General features: G+C 40.0%; 2 protein-coding genes and 1 long non-coding RNA gene across 3 annotated transcripts; all 3 read left to right on the top strand.

Annotated features, from left to right (window-relative positions):
• Positions 1–156: 156 nt before the first annotated feature.
• Positions 157–4,079, top strand: LOC137728980 (E3 ubiquitin-protein ligase PRT1). The gene is made up of 7 exons (XM_068467796.2): positions 157–580; positions 694–722; positions 845–1,024; positions 1,383–1,724; positions 1,837–2,040; positions 2,679–2,773; positions 3,346–4,079. The coding sequence occupies exons 1-7, from the start codon at positions 486–488 to the stop codon at positions 3,733–3,735; spliced, it is 1,335 nt and encodes a 444-aa protein (XP_068323897.2). The 5' UTR covers positions 157–485; the 3' UTR covers positions 3,736–4,079.
• A 7,101-nt stretch (positions 4,080–11,180) lies between these two features.
• Positions 11,181–12,268, top strand: LOC148693707 (uncharacterized). Its single transcript, XR_015951995.1, has 2 exons — positions 11,181–11,249; positions 12,057–12,268. It is a non-coding gene; the product is annotated as an uncharacterized LOC148693707 (long non-coding RNA).
• Positions 12,269–12,414: 146 nt separating this feature from the next.
• Positions 12,415–18,430, top strand: LOC148693706 (uncharacterized). The gene is made up of 2 exons (XM_088677421.1): positions 12,415–13,855; positions 18,360–18,430. The coding sequence occupies exons 1-2, from the start codon at positions 12,430–12,432 to the stop codon at positions 18,428–18,430; spliced, it is 1,497 nt and encodes a 498-aa protein (XP_088533547.1). The 5' UTR covers positions 12,415–12,429.
• The last annotated feature ends 5,103 nt before the right edge of the window (positions 18,431–23,533 follow it).

Below are 23,533 nucleotides of genomic sequence, written 5' to 3'. Positions count from 1 at the left end.
TTGGTGGTAATGATATTTATCATCGTTAGATGAGTTTGAATTTTGAGATTTGTGCTTATTCATTACACGAATCTTGAAATTCAAACTCATCTAAGAATGATAAATAGGATAGTGAGTAAAAATGCTTCATTTGTGGTCGACTGAGATTTTTTTGGCATGATTCAGAGTATTAAATATCTTGAGACTAGTTGGCGTTAGGGTATTGGTTAAGGATTCAATGATCAAAATCCAACCATCACAACCCCATATTCAAATTACAAAATGGAATTTACATCCCAACCCCTGTTCAGCGCCATTGAAAATAGAAAAGTGTAGCCGGCATTTCGTGGGCAATCAATTAGTTACCGCTTGAATATGCGTCTTCGATGTGACGTGCAGCAGAAATAAGCAGCTCATAAAAATCCCTGTGTATGCAAACCCTCATCACTCTCTCTGTATAAATCTAGGTTTTCGCAGCTGTCCCCAAAATCTCTGTGCTGCTTCCAATGGACGAAACCGATCACCGAATGATGGAAATCGCAGACGGCGGCGTTCAACCGGAGGAGGAAGTCTCCGACTCCTTCCTCTGCTGCGTTTGCCTGTAAGTTTCCCGAATCCACTATCTCCGATTTCCGATCAATTCGTCTTCCGAAATGCGATTGAGAAACTTGTAGAATCTTAGCTAATGCTGCGTTTTTGTTTCCAATGGGGCAGGGATCTTCTGCACAAACCTATAGTGCTCTGTAAGTCTGTTTGGCTTTAATTACATCGACATACTTTTGATTATTTGATTAGATATTTTGTTGTAATTATTGTTTTATTAATGTTAATTAGAAATTATCGGTTTTTATTGTGGGGTTTGCAGCTTGTGGGCACATTTCGTGTTTCTGGTGTGTGCATAGATCAATGAGCGGTGAGCGCCAATCTTATTGTCCGCTTTGTAGGCATCCGTATAATTACTTTCCGACGATCTGTCAAATGCTTCATTTTTTGCTGCTGAAGAAGTATCCTGTTGCCTATAGGAGAAGGGAATTGCAAATTCTCGGTATATATGCTCGCTTTTGTATTTTCATATTTGAATAAACTGAGTATTATCTTGTTGTTTGTGTTAGTTTCTTTAGTGATGACAGTTATTCATATTGAAACCTATCTGTTGTGATTAGTGATCGTATTTCTGTCTGTGGTCGGTATAAAAGCATTGCTGGCAAATAAAAAACATGTCTCAGTTCGTACCTTGGTCTTATCCTGTTAGTTAGCATTTAGCATTCATAAATATCATGTCACTGCTTGAGGGATTTCTTCTGTAGTTGGTTGTTGAAAGTTATTCTTATAGATTTGATTTCGCTCTGGTCAGTTTTTGTATAATTCTGATTGCTTTTATTGTTGCCGTGTGCATGTCGCAGAGGAAGAGAAGATACTTGGCTCCTTCTCGCCGCAGTTCAATACGCATTCAAGCAGCTCTGAAGCTAATCAATGCTCCAATGTTCTGGCCAATTCTGCTTGTAGAAGATGTTGTGAAAATGTGAAGAAAATTGAGTCCAGCCCACGTATTCAGAATAGTACGAATGTTCCTAAGGAAGCCCATTGTGGTGTTTGTGAGGGAATTGGGAATGTTGCTGACGAAGAAAAGAATTCCCTGTTAAATATGGATTGTGGGAGTCGGATCCGAATTTCAGTTGCTGATGTGCTATGTGCCGCATGCGAGCAACTATTGTTTCATCCTGTGGTTCTTAACTGTGGCCACGGTATGAATGCTCAAGTTATTGAACTTTATGTTATCAGGTTTCAGTCCTCTGTTCTCAAAAGTACCATATTGGTGTGCTATTATTCTAATCTTCGTTATTTTTCATAATACAGTATATTGTGAAAGTTGTATTGTCAACCCGGATGAACAGATGCTTACATGTAAAGTTTGTCAAAGTTGTCACCCGTCAGAATTTCCAAAAGTTTGTTTGGAGCTTGGCTGCTTTCTGGAGGAGCAATTTCCTAAAGAATATGCCCTGAGAAGAGATGCTGTGCAGTTTAAACAAGCAGATCTCACGCATGAGAACCGAGCTGGCTGTATGTTAACTAGTGCTCAGTTCCATTATTCTGATGTTTTGGGTCTATCTTGGTGTTAACTGCATTAATATCGATTCACTCATCGGTTATGCATGGTTAGAAAATAGATGGAGGAGAGATTATATGATTTCCCAGTATTACTTAGGCATCCTAGGGTTGGAATTGCATCAGGAAATGCAAAAAAGATATAGCTGTATGAATAACCTTTCCAAAACTTATTTGCTACCCAATTTAATCGTATTTCCTCAATTCACATGGCTTGCTTTGTTTCTTGAATGGTTATCCTCAATCATTTCACTGAAGCTAAATTGAAAACAACTAAGTATGGTTTAGAAAAGCTTCTTGCCTGATGAGTCAGAATTCCTCTGTACTAACAAGCAATGATACAGTAAGGGCTTCAAACTTGCTTAATCAAGGCTTGTAATTATCAAATACCGCAGAAACTAATACCTTTTTCTCTCTTTTGCCTTAGTATCAACCATAGAATGTTTATCCATTCTACACACGAATTGTACCTTGTATGATGTTGCTGATGTATAGCCTAAGGTTGAGCTTACATGCCGTGCTGATTTACTGCTATGATGTGAATCTTGCATATCTTATATTTTGGCAGTGACATTGTTCGTGTGTACTTGCAGGTACGACAAAAGATGGTAACAAAGGAGAGAAGTTATCATGGTGGTCTGACCCTAACTCAGAGATTCACCCAGGATGTGGCTGTGATTCTTGTGGGGTAAATTTCTAACACCCTTCCTTTACCTGCAAATTGATGCTGTGATTTTGGTGACATGGCATCCGTGCATGACCATTACTCTAAAGAATTATCCTTGGCGACAACTTTCATGGGTTTGAGGAGATGAACTGCGAATATCTTAGCAATAATTTAGTATTTTGGACTAGATGTTGATACATGCCGAAAGCCTAAAACATGTGTGGGCAAAATATTCCCACCGTAGACTTTAACTTTGACATTGCGACAGTATGTACTCCAATGATCAGGACCAGAAACTATATATGTCACTTCGTTCTTGGTAAGCCCTAGTATATACACAAAGTATAGGTCCAATATTTCTGAAAGTATTTGGCAATTGTGCATGTTTGTTGGATTCATGATGCTTAAACATTTGCTACGCCTTTGCCAGACTTCATTGTAGATGATACTACTTCACTGCCTGTTGTGTTTGCATCCTTTGATTTTAGGTCATGTTTGTGCTCTACGTTTGGGTTAAAGGTCGTTGAGTGAAATCTATTGCTAATCAGTTTGATGTTATCTGAGAATCTCAGCATCTTGGTTTTGGTTTGCAGATGTATCCAATCATTGGCGATAGATACAAATGCATAGACTGTACCGAGAAAATGGGATTCGACCTTTGCAGCCATTGTTATAATACAAGGTCCAAGCTTCCAGGTCGCTTCAATCAACAGCATACACCAGAACACAGGCTTGAGCATGTACGCATAGAATCGATTCGTAATCAGTTAAAACTAGTGACAGGACGCTTAGATGATCGTTCTCTTGCTCTTCTCATCAGTAATATTACTTCACAAGCTTCTTCAGAAGGACTCATTTCTGCCGCCTTATCTACCGTGGCTCAGGAGGAGGCCGAGAATAGATTAGCTGCCCAGGCTGCCGTCACTAATACTGGAGATGAACAAGATGATTCCCAACCCACTCTTTCATTTGAAAACCAGTAACGCTGCATCTTGAGCGCAGCCTTTGTATATGTTTTCTTAAAATACAGGTTCCAGGAAGTCATGTTGACCCCAGACCTGGTTAGTTTTCTTCTCGAATTGCATTTGTCGCCGGTGTGCTGAGGCCGAATGCCTCCTAATGTTGGAAATGCTTTGCTTCTTCCGCAAGTTAGATTTCGGTTTAGGGTTCATATCAAGGACTATGAGTCACTATGATGATTGTACATATTTGGAACTTTGGTTGCTCTAGGAGTATTCCTTCATATATCATTACTAGTGTATAATGTATGTTTACAAAATAACACTTCTTAATCTACATTGTACAAATGAATTATTATTTCATTCTATTGTTAACGAAAAGCACAAAGAAGTCAATGAAAACACAAAAGGAAAAATTTAGGTAAAATGCTAGATAAATATAGATATGAACCGATCATTTTTTAAGTCTTTATTCATAGATTATTCTTGTAAAAAGTCAGTCGAATCAAAAATCGTTTGGTCTTTTGATTATTACTATTATGCATATTTTACTGTTTATCGACAATATTGTTTGTTTATTTGTTAGGTCAGATAACTAAACGGATTCTGATCTAGGTGAATTATTGGATGAGTAATATTTTAATGATGAACTAAAAAACGGTAGGTTAATATTACGTGGAATTTTGTAAGATGAGTCCATACGAATTGTTACCGGTTAGCATTGTATTAAGTCATTAATTGATTATTGCTCGAGCGTTTATATATATACATTATGGGCTCGTTGGTGAGCTGGATGAGATTAGATTTTAGGGATAGGATTGGATTGGCATGGATGGGCTACATAACCCATCATATTTTCGCTTATTTTGGATTTGTTGCCAATCTAGTCTGTGTTACAATTTTTCTTGTCAAATATTAGATGGGCTACAAGTCCAATTTAATTGGAAATAACTCATCCCATCATATATACCAGACAGAGCCTATAAGCGTGTCGACAAATGATTTGCAAGTCGGAACGAGCCAAAAGCAAGTGCTCATTTGGGAGTGAGGAGCCCGGGGATCTTCAAAGCACATTCGTTCATCGTACATCGTTAGATCAGAAATTATTTTAAATTTTTTTATTTAAAATTGAATATAAACAATACCTGAAGAAAACTGACCGCATGATGCACGATTAACGAATATAATTGAAAGATTTCTGAAATCCTCACAAAGCGGATCCAACGAGGATCCTCTCTCCTCATTTGGACCTCTACAGAAATTAAAATATCGAAAACTAACTGAACCAAAAAAGAGAGAGAGAAGGCCTGTAAAGCTTGAAAGAACGGTCAAATGCTAACCGACGGAGCCCACAGGAAACAGACGAGAGCCGTATAAACCGAAAACCCGTGAGACGGAAGAGGTGATTGGGGGAGAGGGAACCGAAGCCGCTGGGTGTCAGTGCGTGATTGCTCTCCCGACTGTCACCTGCTTCCTCGTAAACCGCGATTTACGCAAGCGGTGATATCACGCGTGATTTGGACCCGTGATTCCTATGAATTTTGATGAACTTGTGTGTCAACAGAATATTCAAGGCAGAGCAAAGCGGAGGACGTCAACAAACCCATTGAAGGCTGTTAAAGTTGAGGAATTTTGGAAATGTGAGAGATGGAGGAGAAATAGTACATATTTTCACTTTTCGTGTAACATCCCACATCGTCCTGGGGAGTGATCCTTAAATGTATATTCTCATCCTTACCTTGCACGAGGCCTTTTGGGAGCTCAGGCTTCGGGTTTCATAGGAACTCCGAAGTTAAGCGAGAAGGGGGTTAGAGCAATCCCATGATGGGTGACCCATTGGGAAGTTGTTCGTGAGTTCTCAAAAACAAAACCGTGAGGGAATGGTAAGCCCAAAGCGGACAATATCGTGCTACGGTGGTGGAGCGGGCTCGGGAAGTGATAGGCCCGGGCGGGGATGTGATATTTCGCGTTTTTTTTTTTTTTTTTTTTTTAATTTTGATCGTCAAATCAAATAAATTGAAGAAAGTAAAAAATTAACAAAAATATATGTAAGGTAAAAATAGATGTGTGAATAGCATTATTTGAGGAAAAAGTGCAGGTTGCTTTTACCGTAGTGCTAGAAAGTGATGATGTTTATGTATCGTAGTAGGGTTTAATCCTCACCAATTCTCCTCTCTTTTAACAATTAATAATTTAATCTACTAATATTATCGTTTATAAAATAAATAAAAAATTTGTGTGTTACAAGAACACTGTCTCGTATTTTTATTATTTCAAATGTTATAATATATAGTTAACAAAGTTGATCTATTCTGACAATAAATATAAGAAAAGTCGATATACTGCACTTGTTTGGCATAGTTTCGGTTTCAATTCTGATTATAAACACAAATATGAGTTATGTTTGAGTAGAATAATAACATTATTCGATAGTGTTTGAGTTTTGTGGTAAAATTATTAGAGAGGGTGAGCGAGCAGGAGTCATGATTGGGAGAGAGCAGGCACACGTTGGCCACTTGTACGGTAATTTCTCTCACTATCTACTAGGGAAAGAATTAACAAAGCAGAAAAAGCACACTGAAACAAAACAAAGTTAGAAATCAATCAAAAAAGGACGCTGTGAAATTTGTGTCATTGGCTTTTGGTGTTTTTAGTAGATTCCCCTTGAAAGTTTGGACAAAATACTAGTTTAAGGATGCGTTTGTTACACCAGATTATCGCGGACTGGATTAACTTCTGGGATTAACATGCACTGGCTTAGAATAGACTAAACTAGATTAACTTAGTGAAGCATGCTATATTGAACTAAGAAACGGAATAATGAAAACAATAAAAAAATGGACCGTATACAATCATTACAACAAAATTTACAACAACATCATATACTAACTAACCTACAATCAAATCCTAAATTGAAAAATACGCTGGAGGAGAAATTGCAAATTAAATCATAATCCACTCCAAAAGTGCGTTTTCTATATAAAAAAAACCAAAGATTTACATGCCTAATTCAAATCAAACCAAACAATAAATCCACACTGCCAATAAATTTCCCCTAAATAAAAAAGATAAAAATAAATAAAAATAAAAATTGGGGGAAAAATGGAAAGAAGCGAATCAATCTATCAGACCTCTGCGTAATTGAGATCCTCCATCTCCGAACCAAACCTCCAACCACGAGCCCACCATCATCTCCTCATCCAACCTCTATCCCCTCCTCCAATTGATGTGAATGACAATGTCATCAGCAGTGAAGAGCTTTCTATGGCAGACTCGGCTTCGCTCTCGTCCTTAAGAAGTAGAAGAAGTGCGGAGCCGAAAACAAGTACATTTCGTTGACGATTGTCGTCAGCGCTGTCGGCAGGGTGGTCTAGGGAGGTCAGTTGACCAGACCAGAACAAAGAAGCTAGGAGAACAACTGGACGCGAACGCGAACGGTCTTAGCAATCATGTGCTTATTGAGGGGTCTCACTAAGACCTTCTAACAAAGGACTTAGTTGGGACGAGTTGGCTGTAATCTCATTAAATCTATTCCTTCGTGTAACAAACACAGTATTGGACTAACAGCTAGTCTAGTCTAGTCCAAGGAGATTTAGTGAAGGCAAACAAACATACCCTAAGGGTCTTGGGGAGGAAGTAAACTTCCATTGCCAATGTAAAATTTATGCCAAAGTTTTCTCCGTAATCTCCGTGGTGAGATACTTATTTTAGTTCTCACATACTTTTATTAATTATTTATTATTGATATTTTTCAATTTATTCGATCTAACAATAAAAAAACTAAGAGAAGTATGTGCATAACATTACCTTATTTTAATTTAACCGTTGTGGTAGAAAAGATGTTAATCATAATCTTCTGCGAACTTTGTTTGGTCGGAAAGAAAACAAAGGGAGAAATCACAACTCTCACACTTTATCCTCTAAAATTTTCTCCACATCTTATTCATGTTTTGTTAAAATTTCAAGAGTTTTGCTTTCGTTGTTTCATGCTTAACATCTTATTCTATTTTGTTTTAATTTTTAAATTTTCAAAGTTTTTATTCGGTTGTTGGGGAACATCTATTACCCTTTTTCTTTTTTCTTTTTTGAGTTTACAACGAGGCATAAGCCCCAAAAAAGAAGAACTATTACATAAGAATATCACGAGGCCATAAGACTCCAGTTATATCTGCAAATAACAATCGACGACATATCATGCTTAATGGTTAGGCTTTTTAGCCAAAATGGTCCCTAAGATTTGTGTAACTCATCACTTTGGTTCATGAGATTTGAAATCAATAGAAGTGGTCCTTGAGTTTGTCCATCATCAATCGTTTTGGTCATTTATTGAAAAATTATGTTAAATAAGAACCTAATAACAAAAATACCTCAATTTAATAAACAATGAGCCAAAATGATTTGACAAAATAATTGATGATAGACAAATTTAAGAATTACTTCTATTGAGTTCAAATCTCAACAACCAAAATAAAGAGTTATACAAATTTCAGTACTATTTTGAATAAAAAAACTCGAGGTGAATAACTCAAAAGTTCGAGAGGCAAGTTTGTAATTAAACCAAAAGAAACCTTGCATTTGATAGTGATGTGGCCGGTGGACCGGTAGTTGTGTTCTGATCGGACCAATAATATGACAGCATTTTGGCGGGAAGTTTGCGAGGCAAAAAAAAAAAAAAAAAGATTCCGTCACGATGCTAGCCGTACTGTTTTAAGGAATTAAATGAGGTTGATTTTGGAACTGGCATTGAATTTTGTGCCTAAACGCATAATTTTGCAGTAAAAAGCCATAAATTGTGGGGAAAAGTCGAGATTATAGTACGCCAAATCAACAACATGACGTTAAAGAGCTTTGAGCATTTCAAGAAACTCATTCAAGTGAAAGTTTGTAATGATTTTGTGTAAGTTGGTCTGCCAAGTATGATTTCACAAACCAAATAAAATTGGGGGATGCTACCAACAATTCCACTCAGACTTTCTCGTTTCATCTTCTCGTCTCATCGTTTTTTTTTTTGAAATGTTGTTGGATGGTTAATTAAATTTGGAATAGTTAACTGTTTAATTAGCATTGTCTAAATTTCAATGTTCAATAAGAAATATAGTTCGTTTATTTATTAGAAAAATTAATGAAAAATGTTTGAAAACTTTGAGTTTTAACGATAATGACAAAATAATGAATGGTACCAGGATTGACTTTTTAGTGTAAATATGTGGTTTTTCTTTAAAATAAACAGTAACGAGAGCTTTTCGTTAAAGTTCCCATTATTTATTAGATAGCGCTTTCATGATAAATGATTTCAAGTTTTATACAATTCAGAATATCATGGAACAATGTAGATGAAAAGGAAAACAAAAAAATATGTAGAATGATCCAAATAAAAAAAAGCTGCTAGCATACAACAAAATTTTGGATTTTTTCATTTGGTAGCGCAAAATTAAGCTGTAAATATCCATCTGTGAGCAATTAATTGAGAGACGATTATATTAAAAACTTTATTAAAAAAAAAAAAAAAAAGGTTTTTGAGCACTTGGTGTTAGATTACATATTGATTTTTTTTTTTTAGTACAACGATATAATTTACACTAAAAAAGGGAGGGAGTTTGGCTATTCTATACAATGGGCAACCTAATTTGATATCGAATTCACCATCCACGAGATTCGAGTCTAAGACCTCTCACTTACAAGTGAAGAAGAATACCAGTAAACCATAGTACTGAGTGGCAGATTACATATTGATTTTAGTACTTTGAAGTGTACTTTTATTAAAATTCATATTTAATTTTTGTTATTTAATGTCTTCATATTAAAATTTTGATTTTGCTAATATGCACATTTTTAGGTGCTTTAATTATAAATAAACCTAAACGATAAAACATTAAAAGAAATTAGTGATACGTAAGAAAGATATGTAAATACATAAGTGTAAGAAGTGATTGAATCAAAATATACTAAATTGACTTGTTTGCACCAAAAGCATTTGTACCTAAATGTTTGTACTAAAGTATATTGTAATGAATTAGTGTACTGAAATGTTTGTACAAAAATATATTATAATGAATTAATATACCTAAATATTTGTACCGATATATATTTATAATGAGAGTGTACAAAATATATTATCATGAATTTGTGTACACTTAGAGAAAGAAAAATCATGAATTTACCTAAAAATAAATAAAAATGACTTGGAATATAAATGCTAGCATTTAAATAAAACCAAATGACTAAACTCAATTTTAAATCTTGTAGTTGTGGTAAAGGGTGAATTGCAAGGTTTCCTTCAAACTAAAAATTGGAGGTCTCGAGTTCGAAATCTGCTGTTCGTGTGGAAGCCAGACTTGTGGCCAGAAAGAGCTGCAATACCTCTGTGAGTCTTCCCAGCTCCCGAAAATGGTGAATAACCTTGGCTTGCCACTAGTTGTGACATCCCGTCCCGGGATTATTAAAACGTACGTGTGGAATTACCATTTTGCCCCTAGTGTGTTTTTCGTCACATTGTGGGGTTGTTTTGTGTGTGGTGGCATGTGTTGGGCCACACACACACACCTGCACCTACACTGTCTCTCATCACCCTCTCTCTGTCTCTGTCCCGTGTCTCTCTCTCTCTCCCTTTCTTCTTCCTCTTCTTCCTTCGACGTACGGACAAACATCAAAACCACCCAAATCATCACAGATCGAGGAAACCAAGGACACCATTCAACTCGTGAGGTCGAGGCAAGCTTAGCCATACCCTTTTCAGGTGAGAAACACATCATTTTCACGTCGATTCAACAATGGCCGATTTGTGTACTGTTCATGCAAAGTTTGTGCTTTGAGTTTTAGGGATTTCTGAGCGTGTGGTTATGTTTGTGAGGTTTCCAGGAGCTTGGGAGTGGTTCGTTGGGTGAATTTGGACGTCGGGATCGTCCTGTGCAAAGTTGGCCGAGTTTTGACCTTGAAGACAGGTATAATTCCTTGATTTTTAGGCCTTAAAACTGGTCTAGCGTTGTTCTACTAGTCTAGGGCTTTCGTTTGGTCCAAGAATCACGAAAAACGGATGAAAAATGAGCGAGAAAACCCAAGTTGCAGGTTTTCCCAGTTTCCGGCGCCGGCGACGTCGCCGGCGATCGAATGAAGAAGGCGATGGAATATTCCGTCAATTCTGACGGAATATTCCTAACGCCGTTAACGGATCCGGTTAGTTTTAACGGAATATTCTGTCAGTTTGACGGAATATTCCTGACGGCGTCTGTTGACACCGTCAGTGTGCCTGGCACGTGGCCGCGCGTGGGGGCGCGTGGGTCCGTGCCTGTGCTGGCGCGTGGGGGCGCGTGCGGGGTCCAAAAATTATTTTAAAAATATGGTTGTGATCCTAAGGTTGTGTAGAGCACGTTGGTATATTCATTTGTCCATTTTGAGCAATGTATGAGAAGTTTTTACGAGAATTGGGTTATGTGCTTTAAAGTTAACGTTTTTATAGTTGTTTCGCTTTTAGGTGACACGTACCCCGAGGACAAGCGTGGTCACGCGAGGCAGGGGGGCTACGACCCTTCCACGTATCAGTGAGTGGGCTTTTGTTTTCCGTATATACCTATATACATTTATATTCCCAGAAATTGATTTAAAAAGGGTTATTTGCCTTATGCCATGCATGTTATTATTATCGTTTATGCATCATTGCACGCATTAGTAGTGGCATACATATATATATGCATATTGGGTGCTGTGGACGCACAGGTAAGTGCCAGGTAAGTGGTATTCGCATTTACTTTCAGCAGTTGTTGAGATGTTTAGAGAGCTCATAACCTGCACCCCCGGTGTTAGTGCTCCCGCCCTGAGCAGGGCACAGGCTTTCACGTGATGTTCACCTCTCGCACCTTAGGCTCAGCTTGGATCCAAGCTAGGTGCACAGGCCTGTCGTACAGACCACATTAGGTGGTTCCGACTCGTAGGTGACCCGCGATTATTCGCCCAGGCTTCACGTGATCGTAGCACTTATTTACACCCAGTCCTGTCGTACAGACCACTTTAGGTGGTTTCGACTCGTGGTCAGGTTCAGATATTGAGATTGAGATTAGAGCTCTATATGCAGCCGTACAGGTCACGTTAGGTGACTCCGGCTGCCAGATTACACGATGTTGATAAGATTATACCTGAGCACTTGCATATCTTTATGAGATGTCGGCATGGCATATTATCGAGCATATGGCATATATTTGAGCATGCTTAACACATGTACTATGCGTATATATATATATTTTCTGGGAAGTATACAGGTTTTACGGCGAGGGGTTAGAATGTATTTTGCTAAATGATTTTCAAAGAGCTTTGTTTTTGCCCACTCACGCTTTTGTTTTGCGCCCCTCCAGGTTCTAGTTGCTTAGCCGTTGCGGTGGTTTCCCCAGAGGGCTTTTCGGCGTTTCTGACAGACACTCACCCTTGTAGGGTCGCCTTCGGGCATACTACTGTTGTCGTTTTTGTTGGGCTGCTATAGACCTGCTCTGGAATTGTACCGCACATACTAGCACTTATTCTAGTACTTTGTATGCTAGTTTTTAATTATTCGTACCTTTTATTACTACTTTATTAGCTTCCGCACGTGCACATGGCTACGTCACCTTCGTGTGACGGCCAGCACGCTCCGATCTCGGTCGGGGTGTGTCAGTTTGGTATCAGAGCCTAGGTTTGGCAGTCCTGTGTCTGTGTGAGTATTCTAATGGTTTGGTGTCTTCTGTCAGAACTATGCCGCCTCGTCGGGAACCCCGTCGCTCTTCTGAGCCTAGTTTCCCCGATCTTACTCAGTTGGGGGAAGTCTTCGCTCCAGCCCTTCAGTCAGTGATGCGCCCTCCCCAGAGGACTCCTCTGGAGACTATGTATAATCTGAAGTTGGATAAGTTTAAGGGCAGTGAGGGGCATGAGAATGCAGAGCGCTGGCTAGAACACGTAGAGAAGACCTTCCGTGTATTGCATAACCAGGGAAATCTCCCTATGGAGAGGTGGGTCGAGACGACCACGTGGTTCCTGGATACTGAGTCTGCAGCTTGGTGGGAGCAGGCGCTTCGTAGGTTGACTCCAGAGCAGAGGACGGATTGGAATGTTTTTACAGATTTGTTCAAAAGGAGGTATGTGCCCCCTGAGTACATCGATAGAAAGAAACAGGAGTTTACTGAACTGAAGCAGCGGAAGATGTCAGCGAATGAGTACTACCGCAAGTTTACGGATTTGTCTCGTTATCATCCTGATGTCGCTGGTAATCCGGCGGAGATGCTCCGTCTCTTCCGCCAGGGTACTAAGAAGAAATGGCGTTCGATGGCGACTGCTGTCCACAACGGGACTTACCAGGACTTCTATGAGATATTGTTGAGGATCGAAGACTCTGAGAATATGTCGAGCGATAGTGATGAAGGGAAAGACGGCAATTCGAAGAAAGACGACAACGGCAAAGGTCAGGCATCGCTCGGGCCCCGTCAGACTCAGAACTTCAAGAGAGGTGGAGCTAGCTCGAGTTCTTCGAGTGGTGGCTTCAGTGCCACTGGACAGGGCCGTGGAGGTAGATTTTCTGGTGGTGCTAGAGGCCAGAGGCAGGGCGATGGTGGGCGAGGCAGAGCCCCAGTTTGTCGCAGGTGTAACAACCGGCATTTCGGCGAGTGTAGACGTGGTAGCAGTGGTTGCTTCACGTGTGGACAGGTGGGACATAGAGCGGCGAATTGTCCCCAGGGCCAGCAGCAGCAGAAACCGCAGCAGACCTTTATGCCACCACCTGCACCACTTCAGCAGATCCAGGGTCCTAGTAGTTACGGCCAGGCGGGCCGAGGTGGTGCTTACCACTATCAGGGTGATGCTGTCCCTTATGCTCCGGGGCAGTATCAATACCCTCAGGATCCCTATTCCCAGGGTGGCTATCCCCAGTATTCAGGCGGCTATATGCCGTATCCTCCAGCCCCAGCGGGTGGTTCTCAGTGGTATCAGGGAGGACAGTTTCAGCAGGGGGAGATTGCCACTAGCAGTGCAGGGTCTTCGAGACAGTCAGGTCAGCCCAGTCAGGGGCGTGGTGCTCAGGGACGCGGCGTTCAGGCGAGCAGAGGCCGCGGTGGGCGTCAGCAGGGACAGGGGCGTCTTCACAATATTTCTCTGCAGGACGCTCAGAACAACCCGGATTTGATTATGGGTACGTTGAACATTCTTGGTTGTTTCGCTAGAGTCTTAATTGATTGTGGAGCTACGCATTCCGTAATTTCTCATACATTTGCTCACGTGACGCAACCTCGCCCCACACCTCTAGGGTATGACTTAGAGTTCGCTATGCCTAGAGGAGAGACATGTGTTGTAGATTGTGTGTACCCAGGGTGTCCAGTAATCGTAGAGGGTGTTGTTTTATCAGCCGATCTTATCCCGTTAGATATTGTGGATTTTGATGTGATTCTGGGCACGGATTGGTTACACTTCTATCGTGCCAACATTGACTGTTACGGGAAAGTAGTTACGTTTCACCGACCTGGACTACCTGAGGTTACTTTTGTGGGTGAGCAAAGTGGGGTGAGACACGGCGTTATTTCGGCGCTGCGAGCGAAAAAGTTATTGTCTAAAGGCTGCCAGGGGTACCTAGCACATGTGGTGTTGGATGAGGCCGCTCCTAGTAGAGTTGAGGATGTGAGAGTGGTCAGACACTTTCCTGATGTTTTCCCGGAGGATTTACCTGGTTTACCCCCAGATCGAGACGTAGAGTTCACTATTGAGTTACTTCTAGGTACAAATCCTATTTCTTTAACTCCTTATCGTATGGCTCCCGCGGAGTTAAGGGAATTGAAAGTTCAACTGCAGGAGTTAGTGGATAAGGGATTTATTCAGCCTAGTACTTCGCCTTGGGGCGCTCCAGTTCTGTTTGTGAGGAAGAAGGATGGAACTTTGAGACTGTGCATCGACTACAGGCAACTGAATCGGGTGACGATTAAAAACCGTTATCCATTGCCTCGTATCGATGATTTGTTCGATCAGCTGAGAGGTGCTTGTGTGTTCTCTAAAATAGACTTGAGGTCTGGTTACTATCAGCTGAAGATCAGTAGGGATGATGTCCCTAAGACGGCATTCAGAACTCGTTACGGTCATTACGAGTTTCTGGTTATGCCATTTGGTTTGACGAATGCACCAGCCGCCTTTATGGATTTGATGAACCGGGTGTTCCAACCTTACTTGGATAGATTTGTTATTGTCTTCATTGACGATATTCTGGTGTATTCTAAGTCGAAAGCGGAGCATGTTCGACATCTTACTTTGGTGTTGAAGAGGTTGAGGGAACACCAGCTATATGCTAAGTTTAGCAAGTGCCAGTTTTGGTTAGATCAAGTTGCGTTCTTGGGGCACATCATTTCTGCTCAGGGTATTTTGGTTGACCCTCAGAAGGTTGCAGCTGTAGAAAGTTGGGAGCAACCGCGAACCGTCACCGAGGTGAGAAGTTTCCTTGGGTTGGCGGGGTATTATCGGAGATTCGTTAAGGATTTTTCGGTGATTGCCTTGCCGTTGACAAGGTTAACGAGGAAGGATGTTAAATTTGAGTGGGATGAGAGGTGTGAGCAGAGTTTCCAGCAGTTGAAGCATTGTCTCACTCATGCACCTGTTTTGGCACTCCCAGACGATAGTGGTGATTTTGAGGTTTACAGTGATGCTTCTTTGAATGGTCTGGGATGTGTATTGATGCAGCATGGTAGGGTGATTGCTTATGCCTCGCGGCAGTTGAAACCTCATGAGTCGAATTACCCTACACATGATTTGGAGTTGGCTGCTATCATCTTTGCGTTGAAGTTGTGGAGACACTATCTTTACGGAGAAAAGTGTAGGATCTTTACAGATCACAAGAGTCTCCAATATCTTTTTACTCAGAAGGAGCTTAATCTTCGCCAGCGGAGGTGGTTGGAGTTGCTCAGCGATTACGATTGCACGATTGACTACCATCCTGGTCGTGCGAACGTAGTGGCTGATGCACTTAGCAGGAAGTCTCAGGGTCGCATTAATGCGTTGTACGCTAGTCGTATTCCTCTATTGGCGGACTTGCGTGCTACGGGAGTAAGGTTAGAAGCAGAAGACCGAGATGTGGCTCTACTTGCTAATTTTCAAGTTAGGCCAATACTTGTTGATCGGGTGCTTGAAGTTCAGGTAGCTGATCAGGAAACTCAAGAACTAATCCAGGCTCGAGAGCAAGGAAGGAGGCGAGACCTCAGAGTTCGTGATTCAGATGGCATGTTGATGTTAGAAGGTAGAATGTTCGTGCCTAATAGTGTGGAGTTGAAGAAAGAAATTCTCGATGAAGCACATATCTCGGCTTATGCCATGCATCCAGGAGCTACTAAAATATATCATACCATTCGACCATTTTATTATTGGCCGGGTATGAAGAGGGAGATAGCCGAGTATGTGAGCAGGTGTGCTGTTTGTCAGCAAGTTAAAGCAGAGAGGAAGAAGCCGTTTGGGTTGTTGCAACCACTTCCCGTTCCAGAGTGGAAATGGGAAAATATCACCATGGATTTTGTGTACAAGTTGCCGCGTACACAAAATGGCTTTGACGGCATTTGGGTGATCGTTGATCGACTCACTAAGTCGGCTCATTTTATTCCAGTGAGAGAGAAGTATTCTTTGAGCCGTTTAGCGGAATTGTTTATCTCGAAGGTTGTGAAGTATCATGGTGTCCCTGTGAGTATTATCTCGGATCGTGATCCACGATTTACATCGAAGTTTTGGGTGGCTTTTCAGGAAGCTTTGGAAACGAGATTACTTTACAGTACGGCGTATCATCCACAGACTGATGGACAGTCAGAGAGAACTATTCAGACTTTGGAGGATATGCTGCGAGCTTCGGTGTTGCAGTTTGGTGATGCTTGGCACCAGCGGTTAGATTTGATGGAATTTGCTTACAACAATAGTTTTCATTCGAGCATTGGCATGGCGCCATTTGAGGCCTTGTATGGCAGAGCTTGTCGCACACCGTTGTGTTGGTCAGAGGTTGGAGAAAGAGTTTTAGTGGGTCCGGAGATTGTCGAGGAGACTACTCTGAATGTTCAGGTAATCAAGTCTAACTTGAAAGCAGCTCAGGACAGGCAGAAGAGTTTAGCGGATCGGCATGCTACAGACAGAACATATGAGGTCGGAGATTGGGTATTTCTGAAGCTTTCACCGTGGAGAGGTGTTGTGCGGTTCGGAAAGAAAGGGAAGTTGAGCCCCCGGTACATTGGACCATACGTGGTCACAGAACGAGTCGGTGAGGTAGCTTACAGGTTGGAGTTGCCTCCGGAGTTGGCTAGAGTGCATAATGTTTTTCACGTGTCTATGCTCCGACACTATGTTGCTGATCCATCTCACGTGATACCTCCTCAACCGTTAGAGATTAACCCAGATTTGACGTACGACGAGGAGCCGGTAACGATACTAGATTGGAAAGAGAAGGTTCTGAGGAACAAGACAGTGAATTTAGTGAAGGTTTTGTGGAGAAACCATTCAGTCGAAGAAGCTACATGGGAGACAGAGGATCGGATGAGGGATTTGTACCCTCGATTGTTCTTTGACTACTAAGGGTTGCTGCTTTATTGTTTTGAATTTCGGGACGAAATTCCTTTAAGGTGGGAAGGTTGTGACATCCCGTCCCGGGATTATTAAAACGTACGTGTGGAATTACCATTTTGCCCCTAGTGTGTTTTTCGTCACATTGTGGGGTTGTTTTGTGTGTGGTGGCATGTGTTGGGCCACACACACACACCTGCACCTACACTGTCTCTCATCACCCTCTCTCTGTCTCTGTCCCGTGTCTCTCTCTCTCTCCCTTTCTTCTTCCTCTTCTTCCTTCGACGTACGGACAAACATCAAAACCACCCAAATCATCACAGATCGAGGAAACCAAGGACACCATTCAACTCGTGAGGTCGAGGCAAGCTTAGCCATACCCTTTTCAGGTGAGAAACACATCATTTTCACGTCGATTCAACAATGGCCGATTTGTGTACTGTTCATGCAAAGTTTGTGCTTTGAGTTTTAGGGATTTCTGAGCGTGTGGTTATGTTTGTGAGGTTTCCAGGAGCTTGGGAGTGGTTCGTTGGGTGAATTTGGACGTCGGGATCGTCCTGTGCAAAGTTGGCCGAGTTTTGACCTTGAAGACAGGTATAATTCCTTGATTTTTAGGCCTTAAAACTGGTCTAGCGTTGTTCTACTAGTCTAGGGCTTTCGTTTGGTCCAAGAATCACGAAAAACGGATGAAAAATGAGCGAGAAAACCCAAGTTGCAGGTTTTCCCAGTTTCCGGCGCCGGCGACGTCGCCGGCGATCGAATGAAGAAGGCGATGGAATATTCCGTCAATTCTGACGGAATATTCCTAACGCCGTTAACGGATCCGGTTAGTTTTAACGGAATATTCCGTCAGTTTGACGGAATATTCCTGACGGCGTCTGTTGACACCGTCAGTGTGCCTGGCACGTGGCCGCGCGTGGGGGCGCGTGGGTCCGTGCCTGTGCTGGCGCGTGGGGGCGCGTGCGGGGTCCAAAAATTATTTTAAAAATATGGTTGTGATCCTGAGGTTGTGTAGAGCACGTTGGTATATTCATTTGTCCATTTTGAGCAATGTATGAGAAGTTTTTACGAGAATTGGGTTATGTGCTTTAAAGTTAACGTTTTTATAGTTGTTTCGCTTTTAGGTGACACGTACCCCGAGGACAAGCGTGGTCACGCGAGGCAGGGGGGCTACGACCCTTCCACGTATCAGTGAGTGGGCTTTTGTTTTCCGTATATACCTATATACATTTATATTCCCAGAAATTGATTTAAAAAGGGTTATTTGCCTTATGCCATGCATGTTATTATTATCGTTTATGCATCATTGCACGCATTAGTAGTGGCATACATATATATATATGCATATTGGGTGCTGTGGACGCACAGGTAAGTGCCAGGTAAGTGGTATTCGCATTTACTTTCAGCAGTTGTTGAGATGTTTAGAGAGCTCATAACCTGCACCCCCGGTGTTAGTGCTCCCGCCCTGAGCAGGGCACAGGCTTTCACGTGATGTTCACCTCTCGCACCTTAGGCTCAGCTTGGATCCAAGCTAGGTGCACAGGCCTGTCGTACAGACCACATTAGGTGGTTCCGACTCGTAGGTGACCCGCGATTATTCGCCCAGGCTTCACGTGATCGTAGCACTTATTTACACCCAGTCCTGTCGTACAGACCACTTTAGGTGGTTCCGACTCGTGGTCAGGTTCAGATATTGAGATTGAGATTAGAGCTCTATATGCAGCCGTACAGGTCACGTTAGGTGACTCCGGCTGCCAGATTACACGATGTTGATAAGATTATACCTGAGCACTTGCATATCTTTATGAGATGTCGGCATGGCATATTATCGAGCATATGGCATATATTTGAGCATGCTTAACACATGTACTATGCGTATATATATATATTTTCTGGGAAGTATACAGGTTTTACGGCGAGGGGTTAGAATGTATTTTGCTAAATGATTTTCAAAGAGCTTTGTTTTTGCCCACTCACGCTTTTGTTTTGCGCCCCTCCAGGTTCTAGTTGCTTAGCCGTTGCGGTGGTTTCCCCAGAGGGCTTTTCGGCGTTTCTGACAGACACTCACCCTTGTAGGGTCGCCTTCGGGCATACTACTGTTGTCGTTTTTGTTGGGCTGCTATAGACCTGCTCTGGAATTGTACCGCACATACTAGCACTTATTCTAGTACTTTGTATGCTAGTTTTTAATTATTCGTACCTTTTATTACTACTTTATTAGCTTCCGCACGTGCACATGGCTACGTCACCTTCGTGTGACGGCCAGCACGCTCCGATCTCGGTCGGGGTGTGTCACTAGTGCCCCTTTTTTAAAAAAAAATTAAATTTTAAATCTTGTAACAAACATTAATTTAAACTTCATCTTATTTATGAATTAAAATCTTAAAAAAAAAAAAAACCAAAATCTTGTTTCTATATGAAAAAAAAATTCAATGATAAGATATTTACAACGTTTTAACTAGGTAATAGTTCACTTATTTTACTCTGATAATGGGGCAGTCATGACTAAATATTGCATTCACATGTATATATGTTGTTCTCATAATCTTAAATTTACGTGAATTGAATATGTGACTTCTTGAAACCAAAATGAAAGACAATTGTCATTTGGAACCAATATAGTAAAACTTTTACGTAGTTATAATGTTGAAATCAAACTAATTTTATAACTTTAGGAAGATTAATACTTAATATAGGTGCAACTAAAAAGATTTATTTATTTTACTTAGTTATCCTTAATGAATTGTATGGATAAAAAAAGCTATTACTGTAGTACGCAAATTTTCAAGATGTGATATTGAAAAAAAAGACACCCAATCTTTAAAATCTAGTGCATGTTCGTATGTAGTACTCTCTTTAATGCTTATATGTAAACATGCTTAAGATGCTAGAAACATTATGGCTTCGCCAAGAAAATGTCCATGTTGACGAGGTGTTATGTACTCGTAAGCTCAAACGCATGGTATCAACTTTGACAAATAAAACATCTTCTCAAACAATATTTAGTTCATCTTAAACTTTTATTTGTGAGATTGCATATTTTTGTATTTATTGACAATTATTACTACATCAAAGCGAGGTTCCTTAATACGGGACTTTATAAAGATTATAACTTATTTCACTGTGGAGTTTATTCATATGCATAACTATCCCCAAGTTGTGGCTGAAATTTTTTATAATTATAAGGAGGTTATTTCTATATAAAGTATTACTATAGGGCCGTCTCAGAGATTTCAGGGGCCCTGTGCAATATTTATAAACCGAACCCCTCCTAAGACAGTCTTCCAAAAAATAAAGAATAATGCATTGATATTAAAAAGCAACAACTAAAATTGAAACAAACTTTAAAAATCGTACTAATTATCAATTTCCAAATATCTTTGCACGTAAAGAAAGCTACAAAAATAACCATATTACTAAATAATCAACAATAAGTTCAATATTAAGAAACCTAATGAACAAGGCTTCAAAAAGTCCCCCATTGCAGTTTCACTTAAAGATGGCTCTTCTTGCATTACTGCATTGAAGTTTCACTTAAAGATGGTTTTTCGTGCATTCTTTGTTGCAAAAATGATCAATTAACCTTCATAATCAATTTTATCTAAAAAGCCACTATAATTGCTATCATAGCAAACCCATTTAAACTTTCTTGCAACATAGTTGGATTGCAAGTATGATTTTAATAACTTTAATTTTGAGAAACTCCTTTTAGCAGATGCAACGATAGCAAATACAATCAATAGAGTTCTATATGCAATGTTTGCGGTCATGAGACAACGCATCCTCTTCAGGTAGTTTAATATGTCAATTGATGTCTTCATTTCTTCGGCAAACGTTCTCGTAAAATATTCAACTCTATAAATAATGCATCCTTATCATCATAAAAGGACTCACCTTTCTTGAGAAAGTTTTAAAGATGATCACAACAATCTTTCAATTTATCATTGTTCATCGAATTTAACATTTCCGAAGTGAAGAACACCCAAGTATGTCATCGTAGGCTTGATATTCATCATTTTTTGGAAATACAAGATCAATTTTCATAAACTTTGATATAATAATGTTATATATTGGATAGCAAATTTTTTTGAGGCCCCGTGCGATAGAACGCTTTGGTCACCCAAAAGCCGCCTTGGTAGAAATGTCTTACTCTAGTATTATTCAGAATTGACATGCTGAAAAATACGTTTAATCTTTCAACATCAAGATATCTATTGCCTTATTTATTGTCTGAAAAACTTGAAATTTAATTGACTAGATAGTTTGATGCTTAAATTATTGGTCCACAGCACCAATTTTCACCTTCTCTTTAAACAATTCTGCTTTGAGATTTGATATTGTACTTTTTTTCTTTTCTTTTCCTACTTATCAATATTGGATCTTATAATCAAATACTCTCTCACCACTGTGATCTTAAATTTCCAACTAATTACTGTTTACTTGATTAACGCAAGAGATGAGTCATAGAATTAAATACCTAATTGTGCTTTTCGGAATGTAATTTTCACCGCCATCTGTTTGACTTTGTATAATGTATACCTTGGTCTTGGTGTATATTCCAATATTGCTTTGGTAAAACAGTGCCTGCAGTCCCAGTTCGATCTGTTATCACACACACACACACACACACACACACACACACACATATATATATATATATATATATATATATATATGTAGTAGTGATCTTGCATATTACTTAATTTGGTGCCATCTGCGGACACAATTGTTTACGGGAAGAATCTACTTACAACTAGAACGTCAAATTGTCGCCATGGCGAAGCTAGATGGGGACATGGAAGGGCGGCCGCCTTTTCGGTGGCCGGAAATCGTCATAGAGAGTGAGGATTTCACCCATCTAGTCTTCTGAACTGCTGCCGAAATCTGCTGCGCTACTTCACTACTTCTGTGTTTTATTATTTGCTACTCCTTTTGCATTTTATTTTTTTTAAAAACCTAGGTAAAAACAACGTCGTTTTGATCATGGGATAAAAAACATAAAATGACGTTGTTAAGAAGGGCTACAGTAAGATTGTCATTGTTGAAGAGTCTATTAAGTTGTTTGATAATATGAAGGAATTGGGTGTGCAGAGAAGTTTCAAGTTTTATGAAGCTCTATTTAAAGCCATTATGCGCCACAACAGGTATATGATGGTGAAGGGGTATTTTAATGCAATGTTGAGTGAAAAAATAGAGCCCAATAGGCATACTTATAAATTATGTGAGTCACTCAGTCATGCTTGCAAGTTGTTTGACGAAACACCCTACTTAACTCTCTCTCTTGAATGCCATGCTTGGAAACTACTGTAGAGAGAATCGATGGGAAGATACTTTGTATCTTTTCCATAACATGATATCTGAGTCAAAGACAATGATGAAAAGTTTGATAATTTCACCATTCCCATTGCTCTAAATGCGTGTGCAAGGTTAAGTCACATGTAAGACAACAATACATGGATTTGTGAAGAAACATGATAAGTTGCATTGAATATGTTTGTGGGTTATGCATTGAATTGTATTCTGAATATGGAGAAATGGGCAAGGCTATGAAAGTGTTTGACGAGTTTTCGCAACTGAATGTGTTTTTTATGGAGTGTAACAAAAAGAAGGCAGAAACTTCCACCTATTTATATTTCACAATCTCTCAACAATTCCTGACCTCACCACTGATTATCACTACTTTGAATTATTTACACAAGGACATGTAGACAAGATAAAAAAACACAAGCCTACTTCTAACCTTTAATGCAACGTGAGCTCTACATGAATCAAAGGCTCACCAATTCACGTGAAAACGACTTACTCAAGCAGTACTTTACAAACAAATATATTTTTATTATATTAAACAAAATTATAGTGATTAATCTATGCAATTTCAGTACTGATCAATCTTTGAATTTCGGTCCGACTATTATAGTATGTAGTCCTATCTTTGCATGTTACTTAGGTGTCAAATGAGAACACAATTGTTTATGAGAACAATTTACATGTAATGAGATAGTAGAATAACAACATTCTAAATCAATCATACAATATTATGGGACGTGTTTTTCCTAAAAAAAATATGACAATACGTAATAGGCTTTGGATGCCACCTTGATGTTCTGGTTGCATTCAAAAATTTTCTCGTTGCTTCCACTTATAATAGGTTTGGCAATTTCTTACTCGGTCCATTAACTTGACACGAATCAACACAAAAATAATGAGTTTCGGATCCATCAAGATAATGAGTTTGACACGACACGACTCATTAAGGTAACATGTATAATATAAAAATAAGGATATTTTGGATGCAGTC

Source organism: Pyrus communis, chromosome 10 (assembly GCF_041283825.1).
Source record: "Pyrus communis isolate YQ-2024b chromosome 10, ASM4128382v1, whole genome shotgun sequence".
Taxonomy (NCBI): Eukaryota; Viridiplantae; Streptophyta; class Magnoliopsida; order Rosales; family Rosaceae; genus Pyrus; species Pyrus communis.
This window is presented reverse-complemented; position numbering and strand designations above follow the sequence as displayed.

Coding starts and splice junctions, on each gene's coding strand:
- LOC137728980 (XM_068467796.2), top strand. CDS start 486: ATGGACGAAACCGATCACCGAATGATGGAAATCGCAGACGGCGGCGTT. Junction 1,725..1,836: donor GGTTCTTAACTGTGGCCACG/GTATGAATGCTC, acceptor TTCATAATACAG/TATATTGTGAAAGTTGTATT. Junction 2,041..2,678: donor GCATGAGAACCGAGCTGGCT/GTATGTTAACTA, acceptor GTGTACTTGCAG/GTACGACAAAAGATGGTAAC.
- LOC148693706 (XM_088677421.1), top strand. CDS start 12,430: ATGCCGCCTCGTCGGGAACCCCGTCGCTCTTCTGAGCCTAGTTTCCCC. Junction 13,856..18,359: donor CAACCCGGATTTGATTATGG/GTACGTTGAACA, acceptor TTTCGCTTTTAG/GTGACACGTACCCCGAGGAC.